We start from the raw sequence: 13,405 nt of genomic DNA on the forward strand, positions 1-13,405 counted from the left end.
ATTTTTAAAAAGTAAGCTCATGGGCAACAACTATCCCATGCTACAATAAAACCACATCCATAGCTTAGGAAGACATTGTTTTATTTAAATTTAAAAAAATATGTTCATGTATTTTAAAACCCAAATTAATATTTTCTTCAATCTATTTACAATTTTCTAAATCCAGTCTTTTTTGCAGTGATTTAACGTATCCTTGAGAATACTGCAAAAGCTTTTTGGGATGAGATTCAATATACTGGCTGAAACACAAAACAGTTCAGACGTGGTATTACCCATAGATTTGTGGAAACTTTCCAAACATGACCTATAAACATACTCCCAGTCACTTTAGTTCTAATTGCCTAATGTATAATTGCTCAAGTATGACAAATTACACTTACTATTTAAAGAGATTAATATCTACTAAAGCCAAAATGTAAAGCATCCAAGTAAAGGTTAAATTTAAGCTGCTAGAGAGTACTAAATGTTTCCCTTGCACTCATCCCCTCCACCTCCAACACTATCCACATAGGACTTCTCTTACATGTGTACAGATAAAAAAAAAATGCCAAATTGATTCAGAATGGAACTGTTTTAATCTCTAAATGAAAAATCAACATAATCATAAAACCAGAAGTTTCTTGAAGGTCATAAAAAGGAAAATAAATCTTACACATTAATTGACATAAATTGAATATCATTAATTAGCTAGCATACTGGAGAGCATACTGGCTAGATAACGAGGTGCAAAAACATTTCTCCACAAGAAGCTGAGCTATTGAGGAGATAATAATATAGAAAACATTCTTTATTTTAAATATGACAGACAGGCAACATATTTACCTCAATATTTTCATTTGTGAGGTATAACACTCCCAAGTTGGTCCATGCAACAGCATTCTAAAAAACATACATTTTTTTTTTCTTAAAATAGGCCCCTTGTCTACTTGAAAGTCTCAGAAAATTAGTAATACTAAATTTTGAAGTTCTTTTCCATAGACACATAGAATACTCACAATTTGTTCTGACTGGATTGATTTGATGAAACAGTGCTGAGCAAGGGCATAATTTCCAATACCTGAAAAATACAAAACTTGATGAAACTGAACTTTGTTTGAAATACACAATCTTCTAAAAATATAGAAGTGTTACTCAATTCTCACCACTGTAACATGCAACCACACCAAGAGCATTCCAGTATAAGTGATTATTACTGTCGAGTCTCACTGCTTTTTTCAGACACTGAAAAGAAGTTAAATTAGATTAATTTTTATTTCTTGGAATAGCAGCATGTATATCAAGATATATGTGGTTTTATGTGAAAACACTATTTACTTCATCCAAAACATCTTCGAGAAAAGCATTATGTTTTTTAAAAAGTTTATAAAAAATTTATTTATACCATACATGTAAAGATTTCTCCAGCAACTCCTTAAGATCATTCATGTTGCTGCCTGTTTCTGCTAGATGTTGTGCTTGGCGATAATAATTAATTCCAAGGTCACACCATGTATTAGCTGTAGACATCAGTTTTAATGCACGACCGTAACACCTATGGGAATACAAAAGTGAATGTTATGTTTTTTGTTACAATGTCTTAATTCAATTCAAATGTTATTAACTGGCAATCTTTGCAAATTACCTTCCTCCAAGGTGGAGGAGCTCATTTTTCTTTAAAACTTGTTTTCCTTCTTTCTGACCTAGAAGGACTCCTAAAACATGAACATTCACTTTAGATGGTGAGACAGCATACAGACAGGTACAAGCATCCCCAGCGAGCTTCCAGAGGCAGGACACATCAGCTCGATGCTGCAGAGCACTAAAAAAAGAAACAGTATGATTCTTATAAATTATTTACAAAAAGCATGAAGTTTACCTCCCTGATTATTACTTAAAACAGAAAAACTGTACATTAAGCACTGCAAATGCTTTACTAGCCTCCTCTTAACTGAATTATATCATATCACCTCCCTCATAGGAAGGGAAGAAGAAAGGGAGAAAGGGAAGGAGGAAGGGATTACTTTAAGTGCCAGAAAGTTTGTGGACACTTTTTTCTGTTACTCTTCACCATTTTTATTAGAAGTAGCAGTAATCACACAAATAAATAAGTTTTCCAGGACCAATTTCCTTTTAATATTAAAATGTTAAAACTATGCTTTTTGTGTTTAAGCAATGACCAAGGCAGTAAAGTTCGTAACTCTCTTACAACTGACAATCGTAAACTCAGGTTTTTGCTTTTAGATCTTCTCTCATGCTGTGTAGTTTTGACTACGTCCCCACAAATTTCATGAGTTGGGAACTCAATCTCCAGGTCAACGATGTTGAGAAGTAGGACCTTTAAGAGGTGATTACGTCATGAGGGCCCTGCCCCCCTAAATGGATTAATACTGTTATTGTAGGAATGGGTTAGTTGTCACAGGAGTGAGCTCCTGATAAAAGAGTAGGTTCAGTCCCTTTTTTTTTCTCTTGCATTCTGCCCTTCTGCCATAGGATGACCCTCACCAAGATGCCAGCACCATGCTCCTGGACTTATCAGCCTCCAGAACCAAGTCAAATAAACTTCTATTCTTTGTAAATTAACCAGTCCGTGGTATTCTGTTATGGCAGCAAAAAATCGATGAAGACACCTCTAATAAAATGTACCAAATATATTTGGTAAGATCTGAAAGATTTTTGTAAATTTTATTTTTTAATTGGCATAATTATATATATTCATGGGGTACAGAGATTTTTTGATACGTATAATTTATCGTGATCAGATCAGGGTAATTAGCATATTAATCATCTCAAACATTTATAATTTCTTTGTGTCAGGAATGTTCACTATCCTCCTCCTAGCTATTTGAAACTATATATTATTGTTAACTACAGTCATCCTACAGTGCTACAGAACACTAGAACTTATTCCTCCTATCTAGCTGTAATTTTGTGTCTTGTAACAAGTATTACCCATATATCCTTTCCCCCTACACTTCCCAGCTTCTAGTATCCTCTGTCCTGCTTTTTACTTCTATGAGATCAATATTTTTTTTAGCTTCCACATATGAGTAAGCACATATGATGCTTAACTTTCTGTTCCTGGCTTATTTCACTTAACATAATGTCCTCCAGTTCTATCCAAGTTGTCTTAAATGATAGAATTTCATTCTTTTTTATGGCTGAATAGTATTCCATTGTATATAAATATCACATTTTCTTTATCCATTCATCTGTTGTTGAATATCTAGGTTGATTCCATATCTCGACTATTGTGAATAGTGCTTCAATAAACATGAGGGTACAGATGTCTCTTTGATATAATGATTTTCTTTCCTTTGGATAAGTTCCCAGTAGTGGGATTGCTGGATCATATGGTAGTTCTATTTGCAGTTTTTTGAGAAAACTCCATACTGTTCTCCACAGTGGCTATGCTAGTTTGCATTCCCATAAACCATATGAGGTTCCCTCTTCTCCACATCCTTGCCAGCCTTTATTTTTTGTCTTTTGAATAACAGACATCCTAACTGGGGTGAGATGATACCTTACTGTGGTTTTGATTTGCATTTTCCTGATGATTGGTGATGTTGAACATTAATACCCTGAGACCAAAAAAAACAAAAATCTAAACATGAAAATCTGAAGAACTACATTTATCAAAACAAGAGCAGACTGAATGAATAAACTCAAAAAGCAAAGAGAAATATTAATTATGGTGACAGAGGGCAATTCCTTTTAGAATGAGAAAAACTTTAGCTATACATTTCTCTTCATTTTTCTCTTCTCGAGATCTTATAAATAAAACATGGCAATTTCATTTAAGCTAAGTCTCAATAATCAGCTATCACAAGCTGCTATGTTACTGGCAGATGGAAAAGCAGATGGAACATTTTTCATAGCCTTTTCTACTCATGGAGTCCAGCCAAAAGTCATTTTCCAATGTCTTCCTAAGAAATAATATTAATTATTGTGGTCATGACTAAAAGCCCACTGAGAATCCAAAGGAAGGGCAATACGATTTGGAGTTCCTTTGCCTAAATATCTTAGCAACATTTCTAAAATTGACAGCAAAAAATGAGAAGAAAGGCAAAAAAGTGAAACAGGTGATTTTAACAGCCTAAATTCTTATTTTAAGTCCAATAGAAATAAAATATCTATAAATTGAAGTAACTTATATCACCCTTACACAATAATTGTGATAGTATTAACGCCTTGTAAGTCTGGAAGTAAATATACATTTGGAGATTATAATTGTTTTATATGCCACCTTCTAATGGGTTATGTTACATGTTACCCAGAATAACATTTCCCAGGCTCAGAAAGGCAGTATTTACAGCTAAGGTGCTGTCACCCGAAGGTTCACATTTACTCTTAAATACCAGTTCAAATAAAGCATGCCCTTTACACAGTAACTTTCTCTTTAGAAAGAACTACATTATGTGAGACTTGAAAAGTAGCAATAAAATTCAGTGAGATAAAAAAGGGTTAGGTTTTCATTTCATATTTGGTTCATATGAAAAGCAATTCTGGAACAACCAATAAATAGAAAACAGAGGAGAAACCAAGAAGGAAAAGAGGGGAAGTAGAAGAAAGATGTTTAAGAGTTACAAAAAATTCAAATGTACATCTAACTTGTGGACTTTTGGAAGTCATCTACCACAGATAACACTTTTTCTGACCTAAGCAATGAATTCACAGTTCTATAAAATGCCAAATCTACTCAAAATTTTCTGATTCCTTTCTTGTTATTAGACACATCACTTTTTTCCTTCGCAGTTTCTCTTCAGGAGCAATCAGATTGTCATTTCCCCTTACCTTCAAGACTTACTAATAATCCTGCAATTGGCTCTTAACACTGAATGTACAGCATATTGAGCACCTGAAGCCCTATTTCCCAATCAGTTCCAATTAAAGATACTCATTTCCAGGCCTACTGAAAGAGAACACTAACACCTGGTGGCAGAGCTGCTGTTCCACTAGCAGACTGCTCCTTCCTTCCTATTCTTTCCTATGCATCTAGGATGCCAGCCACTACTAAGAGCAGAAGAAATTATAACTGTTTCCCCAAGTGCAAAGTTAATACAACGTGTATGTTATAGAATTGGCTTGTCTGTTATTCTTTATGTTTGACATTCTGAGTAATTGCTTTATCTAGCAGAATACATAAAATGATCTTCTAAATTTGGCTTCATTATAATATTACAAAAATAAACAATAAATAATAAGAATAATACGAACCAAGTAAAATATTCCAGTGCTTTTTCTATGTAGTCTACGGCTTTTCCATCAAGATAATCAACCAGAGCTGCTTTTGCCATCATAAGATTGCATTCACCCAAACCTAAAATCAGGTAAGTTTGTCACTGTTATTAAAACATATAAAACAAACACTTAAAATGAACTTCAAATAAAGTTATTGGTGTTATTTTAAAGCACTTTCCAGAAAATAAAACTTAATGGTATGTTATAAAATTATCTTAAAGCATGATACTACATTCATTCAATAAGAAATTCAAATGGAAGAATTCTGTTGGAGTAAACATGCACTAGAAGTTATAAAAAAGTTATCTACGGAACCCAGGAATTTCCTTGACTTTGGGCAAGTTACTTACCTGCTAAAACTTTGGCTACAAAAAATGCGGATATTATCTATATGTTACTCTCTATCATATTACTACTTATTAACTATTGTGAAAGAAGATATGATCTTTTTATATTAAAATCTGTATAGCAAGCTATACTATTAGAATTAAATGAAATAGTGATTACCTAAAGTGCCTAGTAAAGATTTCATAAATGTGAGTTCTCTTGAGGAAAGAGTTTTACAAAATTTAAAAAAAGTTTCAAGCCGTAAGTTATATGTCATTTACAATACACTATTTATGTGCTCACTTCAGCAGCACATATACCAAAACTGGAATGATAAAAAGAAGATTAGCATGGCTACTGAGCAAGGATGACACAAAAATTCATAACGCGTTCCTTAAAAAAACAAACAGAAACAAAAGTTTCTTTAAAAAGGAGAAAGAAGAAGGAAATGGAGGACAGTAAGCATATATAATGAGCTCTCAGCTTTTTCAATACAATCATTACAAATGTAGGTTATATATGGATGGTGGTATTTTATTTTATATTACCAAAAATAACTTAGATAACTACAAAACAATGCAAGTTGTCTCTGAAGTTTAAAAAAAAATGTAATAAGCTTGTATAACTTACAAAGTAATTAAAGGTATTAAGATATTCTGGAGACATAATGAATTAATTATCAAAATGTAAGAGTAGAGAAACACATTTTAGAGAGCGCTTTTTGGATCTAATAGTTATCATACTGTTTGTCTAAAAGTTAAATCTCTATCACATTACTATTTATTAACTTATGAAACAAGATTTGATCTTTTTATATTCAAATTTATATAAGCTATACTGTAAGAGGTTCATATGGATGCTTGCTGTTGACTAAATAAGTCCTTTTCAAGTTATTCAATACATTTAGGCAGGAAATCTACTCAAGGATTTTATACTTCAGGATCATAAAAGTCAAAGGAGCTACTAAAAATAAATTACCTTTTAAAGCAGGCACATAATCTTCTGTCTTTTTAATGATCATCTGGTATTGAGCTACAGCCTCCTTATATTTGCCTAGGATTTGCTGTATTGCTGCAACCTTAAACACACTGTATGTGGATTCTGGGTTCAGCTCACTGGCTTTTGTGAAGGACTTCAAGGCTGTTGTGTAGCTTCCTCTGCTTAAGTATGCTTCTCCTAATGATTCCCAACAATTGAAATCCTTTGGGTCTGCTCTTAATGCTGCCTGTAAACTAAAATTTAAAAAGCCGTAAGAGAACTAAAAGTTATGGAACTATCTCCAAATCTGAAAGGAAAATATAAAATAAATAATTCAAGTAATCATATATATCTGTGGCTCCTTCTACTTATAAAAGTGCTATTTAAAGCAGGTAAATCTGTTCCTTTTATGATTAATTTTTTAATACTAATAAATGTTATTTTGATTTCAGAACAAATAAGAATAAAATGCTTTTTCTGAAAAAGTGCTGAACAAAATTTCTTTTCCTTGATTATCTCGAAGAACTCGAGTTTTCTATCCTACTAGGACAGGTGTCCATCTCAGTTTGTCACATCAGTCCATAATCGCCCACCAGCAATCCTTTTACCAAACAGAAATACCACAGTTAAAATACGGAAACGATAGGTATGCTTTAAATATCTGATCAAATTCCATTTCCATGAAAATGCCTCTACTCTAGATACTAACAGAAACCAGAAACAATTTTATCTTGATTCGAATACATTTAAGTACATTTAAGTACTGTTCAAATCAAATGACTCAATTTGATCATATATGAGCTGCTCCCAATACCCTTTAAGCTGCCAAATGTCTCCCTTGCCAAAAACAATGTATGTCAGCAGAACAACGAAGATATGTACCTCAGCTTCTCATCACTAAAATTTCTATTGAGTACTATACATATTTATTAAGACTTCAATTCACTAATCTGGCTATCTCCTCAACAACAGGACAGCATTTAATCCATCTCTGCAATTCCACTGCCCTGCAGACAATAAACACCAATCAATCATAAAGTAATTTTGTTATTTCTTCTCTCAAAATACAACCCGGTAAGACACAATTAAAATGCTTAATTTAAGGAATCGTTATACTTGTCTAACATAGTTTAAATACAATAAGGTGCCTTACTCAGCCACTGCTTGAGAATGCTGACCAGCTTTCAAATAGTATAGTCCTCGCCTAAGCCAGGCCCATTTTGCCGTTCCAGCACTTGCCTTTTGAGTTACTGTTGTTAGGATAGCTAAGGCAGTTTCCTAATAATAAGAAAATACTAATATTAGATATACTGGACATTATAAAAAGACAGGACGCTCATGTAAAGTATACAAATATATTTTCATTTCCCACTTCTGATTTTTTAAACTTACACTGGTATACAACAAACTATAATTTCAACAATAAGTGGTTAGTAATTTAATATCCGCCAATGGAAAAAAACTTTACTTACAGAGGCAAAAATATTTATATTGCACCTATAGAAAAAAAACTAATGATAACTTTCAAGTATACATATATAAAAATATTTTCATTTATATACTCAGGATTAAAAAAAAAAAAAGCAAAAGTGGTTATCAGACATACCATATCTTCAAGCTCCACACTTAGGTCAACCGCTGCAGCTCCAGATTCAGCATCAGTATCATCTAATTCAAAGGCTTTCCTATAACATCCACGGGCTCTGTTTTTATCTCCCACTACATCTCTATAATAATGACCTAAATAGCAGAAAACTTTGCCCATATATGTATCCAGTCTTGCAGCCTTTGAAATAAATATTGATAATACCAGAACATTAAAAGTTCATTTAATGAGTATCTTTACAAATACAGAAAATATACAGATTAAAGAAAAAAGAAATAATTTCATTAAACATACAAAAATATGCCAAAAAATCCTTCAATGTAAGATTTAAAACAGACAGGAAAGCTGTCCCTCACTGCTTATACAAAGTAAACGGAAGTATAAAAATATTTTCTTTTTTGGTAAAGGAAATGTGAAATTAGAGCTGTTACTGAATTAATCTGCTCTTATAAGTCAAGATAAGAATGTAGGACTTATAGATGTTAAACATCTAAAAAAACAGGATTTTAAACATCTAACTTGTATGCTCATAAAACTACAGTGAAAATTACCTAAAAAGTGTTGTTTACAAGAGATAATTATGTCCGTTTTCTACAACACATGCTTTGCAAAAAGTAACTTTTACATTTTATGTTTTAATTTTTTCCTTGAAAACCCATATACCACCATCACAAAACCTTACATATGAAAGATAAAGCACAAAAAACAGTTCAGTAAAGAGTAACTGTAACTAATGTATATGATTATTATTTATGATTTTATAATGCCATTTCAACTAGGAATTGAATTGTAGCACTTGCTTTACCTTCAGAAAGTGGGTAAGAGCCTTTGTTTTATCTTTTCTTGTCTCTTCACCCATGAACCAGTATGTTAATCCAAGTTGGTAATGATATTCTGCAACTTCGGTATCTTTCTGAAGAGCTCTCTGAAAACTAAGTCACCAAAGGGTAATAAAAAGAAATAGTAAAACAAACACACACACACCCACACGCAATATAGGAGACTCCTAGTTGGAACAATCAAAGTTTGAGTGATTCAGAGGTGCCAAATTAGAAACCAATCATCACTTTAGGATTTATATTATCATAAGGAAAAAAGTGATTTGTTTTTGAAGAAGAGGAACTTAAAAAAGCACAGTGGCCTTTTAGCACTATCATGTGCTAAGTGTTCAGACTATACTGAACATTACATCTGCTTAGTGAACATTATGATCAGCTAATTAGTTTTTTTTTTTTTTTTGAGTCTGAGTCTTGCTCTGTCATCCAGGCTGGAGTACGGTGGAATGGTCCTGGCTCACTGCAACCTCCACCTCCCAGGTTCAAGCAATTCTCGTGCCTCAGCCCCCTGAGTAGCAGGGACTACAGGCATGTGCCACCACACCCAGCTATTTTTTGTATTTTTAGTAGAGATGGGGTTTTGTCATGTTGCCCAGGCTGGTCTTGAATTCCTTCGCTCAAGAGATCACCTGCCTTGGCCTCCCAAAGTGCTGAGATTACAGGTGTGAGCCACCATGCCCAGCCAAGATCAGCTAATTAGATTTGAAACCCATCATATAATTTTTTATAGCTACTGTACTACATGCTAAATACATTTCTTTAAAATACTAAAACTTAAAGCCTACAAAGATCAAATTCATACAAAATCAAATCTTCATCGAGCCTACTCATTTTGAATTTTTGAGAAATATAAAGAACTAAGATGTAAATGGTTCTATGAGCAATCTATATATCCTTACCATTTTTCTGCTTGTAGATAGTCCTTTTTGGTGAAATGAATCAAAGCCTCAAGGGCATGAACTTCAGCTAGGTCAGGGTAAGAAGAGAGAAGGTCTTCCATAATCTATAAAGTAGACACGTGTCAATTCTATACCCAAATAAAAATGCTTTTAACTCAAAAAATGCTCAGTTTGAATAAAAAAGCCAACCTTTGTAGCTTCGTCTAATGAACTTTTGTTCCGGTAGGCCAAGCTTTTGAGAACCAAAAGTCCTGGGATATTATCTGCATCAGAAATCTAGAAAATAATTGTAAAGAACTGCTATAACTCTCCTTCAACACAACCACAGCAATGTTTGCTTTAATTAAAGAATGAACACAGAAAAGCAGGGTCCTAATAGAATAAAGAAATAGAGGTCCTGATTTCTATCACTAATAACACATCTTCACTCTTCATAACCTTCTTATTAGGGAAAATCTCATATACATAAAAAAAATTACAGAAACTAGTATAATAAACCCACATGTACCCATCATCCAGCTACAAAACCACAAACTCACAAGCAATCATTTTTTTCATCTATACCTCCACCAATTTTACCACACTTCTGCTCAGATTATTTTGACACAAATCCCAGATATTGTAACTTTTTACCTGTAATACTTCAGCATCTATATCTAAAAGTTCATTTCTAAGTTGCATAACCACATTACCATTATCGTACCTAAACAAAACCAAAAAACATCCTTAACACTATCAAATTTCTCAGTTGTCTCATATTTGAACAATTTTAAAAATCAAAATCTAAATAAGATACATACATTTGAACTGACTAATAATGCCTTAAGTCTCTTTTAATCAATAAGGTCCCCCTCCTTCTCCTTTTTTTTTCTTCCTTACAATTTAACTGTTGAAAAATATGGCCTATTTGTCACAGTTTCTCAGAGTCTGGATTTTGCTAAACATATTCTCAAGGTGTTTAACATGTTCCTTGGTTCCCTGTATTTTCTGTATATTAGTAGTTGGGTTGAGAGGTTTGAAGATTCCCAAGGATACTTCAGGTCTTCAGGTGTTTTTGCACATTTGCACTTGGTTGTGTCTGACTGTCTTTTTTTTTTTTTTTTTGGAGACAGAGTCTCGCTTCGACACCCAGGCTAGAGTGCAATGGTCTGATGTTGACTCACTGCAACCTCTGCTTTCTGGCTTCAAGCGATTCTCCTGCCTCAGACTCCCAAGTAGCTGGGATTACAGGTGTGCACCACCAAGCCAGACTAATTTTTCTATTTTTAGTAGAGACAGGGTTTCACCATATTGGCCAGGCTGGTCTCAAACTCCTGACCTCAAGTGATCTGCCTGCCTCGGCCTCCCAAAGTGCTGGGATTAGAGGCATGAGCCACTGTGCCCAGCCTGATTGCCTTTGTGTGATGTCAGTAGCCATTAACCCTTGATGCCTAGATCTATTAATTCACTGGGGATTGCAAAATGGTGATTTTCTGTCATTTTCTCTTATGAGACAGAATACTTCGACAAAGGCAAATTTCTCCTACCTTCATTATTTCATTATCCTGAGGAATGATTCAGATGGAAAAGGCAGGATAAATGCCTTTATTCTTCATAGTTGGGTTCTTAGCATCCCCCCAAACATTTGTTTTCTTGAGGACATTTGCTGAATTTTCTGAATCATCATGAACACATGGATTTAAAATATTTGATGTGTTTCAACATACCACATTAGTAATGCCCTCTTTAGCCAGTAAGAATCTCTTTATGCTAGCTCTGGAGCCCTTCTGCAGTCTGAGCCCTTTTATAGTTTCTTGCTTTCTAGCATGACAAGGTGTTCTTGGTTCATCTTGCACATTTTCTATCTCAGAACTGGACTCTGCTAGTTCTCCAAAATAGCAGTCATTTGTTTTTTTGTGAAAACATTATTTGAAAAACCTTTATAAAGCATTCACACAAAACACATTATTGGTGGGATGGCAAAAAGAAAACAAGAAAATATTAATTGTTGAAGGATGCTGACAACAGTTCTGATTTTAAAGAAACATTATGAAATACAAAGCCCTTTGAAATATATAAAACTGATTTAAAAACTCAATTTTAATTTTAGACCAGTAATAGTCTTTACCTGACAAAAATCTTTAGGGCATAATGCTATAATTCATAATTTACCAGTTATAGTTTTTTTCAGTATGGAATTCCAAATTGCTTTAACTCAAAACACTAAGAAATCGGTTTCATTATGAAATATCAATCTTTCTTTGAATGAAGCAAATAAACATTCTCTACCATGAAGCTAATAGTGTCCTTAATTATTCTTGACAAATCTGCAGAACACTTCCTGAAGGAAGAAATTTGGAATCTCAAATTAATAATAATCAAGTAGTAATAACCTAAGAGGGCAAAAAGAAGAAAGGAGAATGAGGTCTAGAACTAAAGAAATAGTCTTATATGATGAGTACTGTAAGTCCTTAATCAAAAAGCAAACAAATAACTTTAGAAGTTCCCAAATGTATGAATGACTTATAAAAGTGCAGATGTGGTGAATTCATACCTCTAACACGAAATCCGTATAAGTAAATTTTGTGGTAGGCAGAGAATGGTTGTTGCCTGGTTGATTGGAAACTAACTAGAGTTGAAGAAAAAAACTTGACAAGACTACCTGATCAAGCGTACGAATTGCTTCCTCTGAAGAGTCATAATCTGAGAGTTTAATCAAAGCCTCTGCTTTCAAACGAAGACAAAGATTCCTCTGATAAAGACTGTTACCAGACGCACCAAGATTATCTATGATCTTCAGAGCTGACAAAATTAAGGGTATCCAAATGAAGACAGCCATATCACTTCCGTTTATTTTTTCTTTTTTAAGGATGACATATAATAAGTTGCAGATACAATAAGCATAAATTTCCAAAACAATATACATGAAGAATAACTCAAAGCTAAATATAAATTCTTCCCTGACTTCCTTATGGAAAGACCTGAATTTAAAACAGAACGTATCTGAATTTAAAACCTCTATCTTCACCCAACATATAATAAAACTGAATATCCTAAAAAACGACAATGGCTATCTATATTTGCTAAACAATAAAGGTTAGCCCACAACCAAAGCACCTGTAACAAATATAAGAAACTAAGGATACTGGAAGGGGAAAGCAGCTGAATTAGAATGGACCAAGGTGAACTGTTTCTTAGTTACAGGGGGCAAGCTACCAGGTGGGTCAGAAACAGTGAACCACTTTCATGATTTCCTATTCCCCACCCCTCACCCTGTCACATCCAAATAGGCTCCAAGATGCCTAAGGTTTCCCCTCTCTATATCAGAGAAATTAAGAACTCATGTGTCTTGGACACACCAGAAACTTCCTTGTTACAAAGACAGAGGACCTCCACACCCAAGCCTAAACTGACTATGTCAATATTCCAAATGCAGGAAAATTTTGCTAAATATTCATTGTCAGTTCAAAAATAAACACACTAGTACACATGTATGCAGACTTTTATTTAACCTCATTGAAATTAAAATTAGCAATTTAAAATACAAAAGATAGCATTTTGGT

At 33.6% G+C, this 13,405-nt stretch overlaps 1 protein-coding gene and 1 non-coding gene across 3 annotated transcripts in view; one reads left to right on the plus strand and one right to left on the minus strand.

The window, feature by feature from the left end:
• Window positions 1-13,405, minus strand: part of TTC37 (tetratricopeptide repeat domain 37) — a 91,700-nt gene that overhangs the window by 51,638 nt on the left and 26,657 nt on the right. Inside the window, exons 13-25 of one of the 2 annotated variants that reach the window (XM_030816972.1) lie at window positions 12,505-12,644; window positions 10,053-10,139; window positions 9,864-9,967; window positions 8,934-9,060; window positions 8,129-8,308; window positions 7,676-7,800; window positions 6,523-6,776; window positions 5,194-5,296; window positions 1,622-1,798; window positions 1,387-1,531; window positions 1,143-1,221; window positions 996-1,057; window positions 823-879 (exon numbers count right to left, since the gene is read on the minus strand). In XM_030816972.1, the coding sequence (XP_030672832.1) occupies window positions 823-879; window positions 996-1,057; window positions 1,143-1,221; window positions 1,387-1,531; window positions 1,622-1,798; window positions 5,194-5,296; window positions 6,523-6,776; window positions 7,676-7,800; window positions 8,129-8,308; window positions 8,934-9,060; window positions 9,864-9,967; window positions 10,053-10,139; window positions 12,505-12,644 (1,640 nt within the window). The remainder of the gene's footprint in view (window positions 1-822; window positions 880-995; window positions 1,058-1,142; window positions 1,222-1,386; window positions 1,532-1,621; window positions 1,799-5,193; window positions 5,297-6,522; window positions 6,777-7,675; window positions 7,801-8,128; window positions 8,309-8,933; window positions 9,061-9,863; window positions 9,968-10,052; window positions 10,140-12,504; window positions 12,645-13,405) is intronic. The other variant, XM_030816979.1, reaches the window with a different exon arrangement.
• On the plus strand, window positions 5,840-5,946 carry LOC115831823. The gene has a single exon (XR_004027312.1). It is a non-coding gene; the product is annotated as a U6 spliceosomal RNA (small nuclear RNA).

This window comes from Nomascus leucogenys, chromosome 2 (assembly GCF_006542625.1).
Source record: "Nomascus leucogenys isolate Asia chromosome 2, Asia_NLE_v1, whole genome shotgun sequence".
NCBI lineage: Eukaryota > Metazoa > Chordata > Mammalia > Primates > Hylobatidae > Nomascus > Nomascus leucogenys.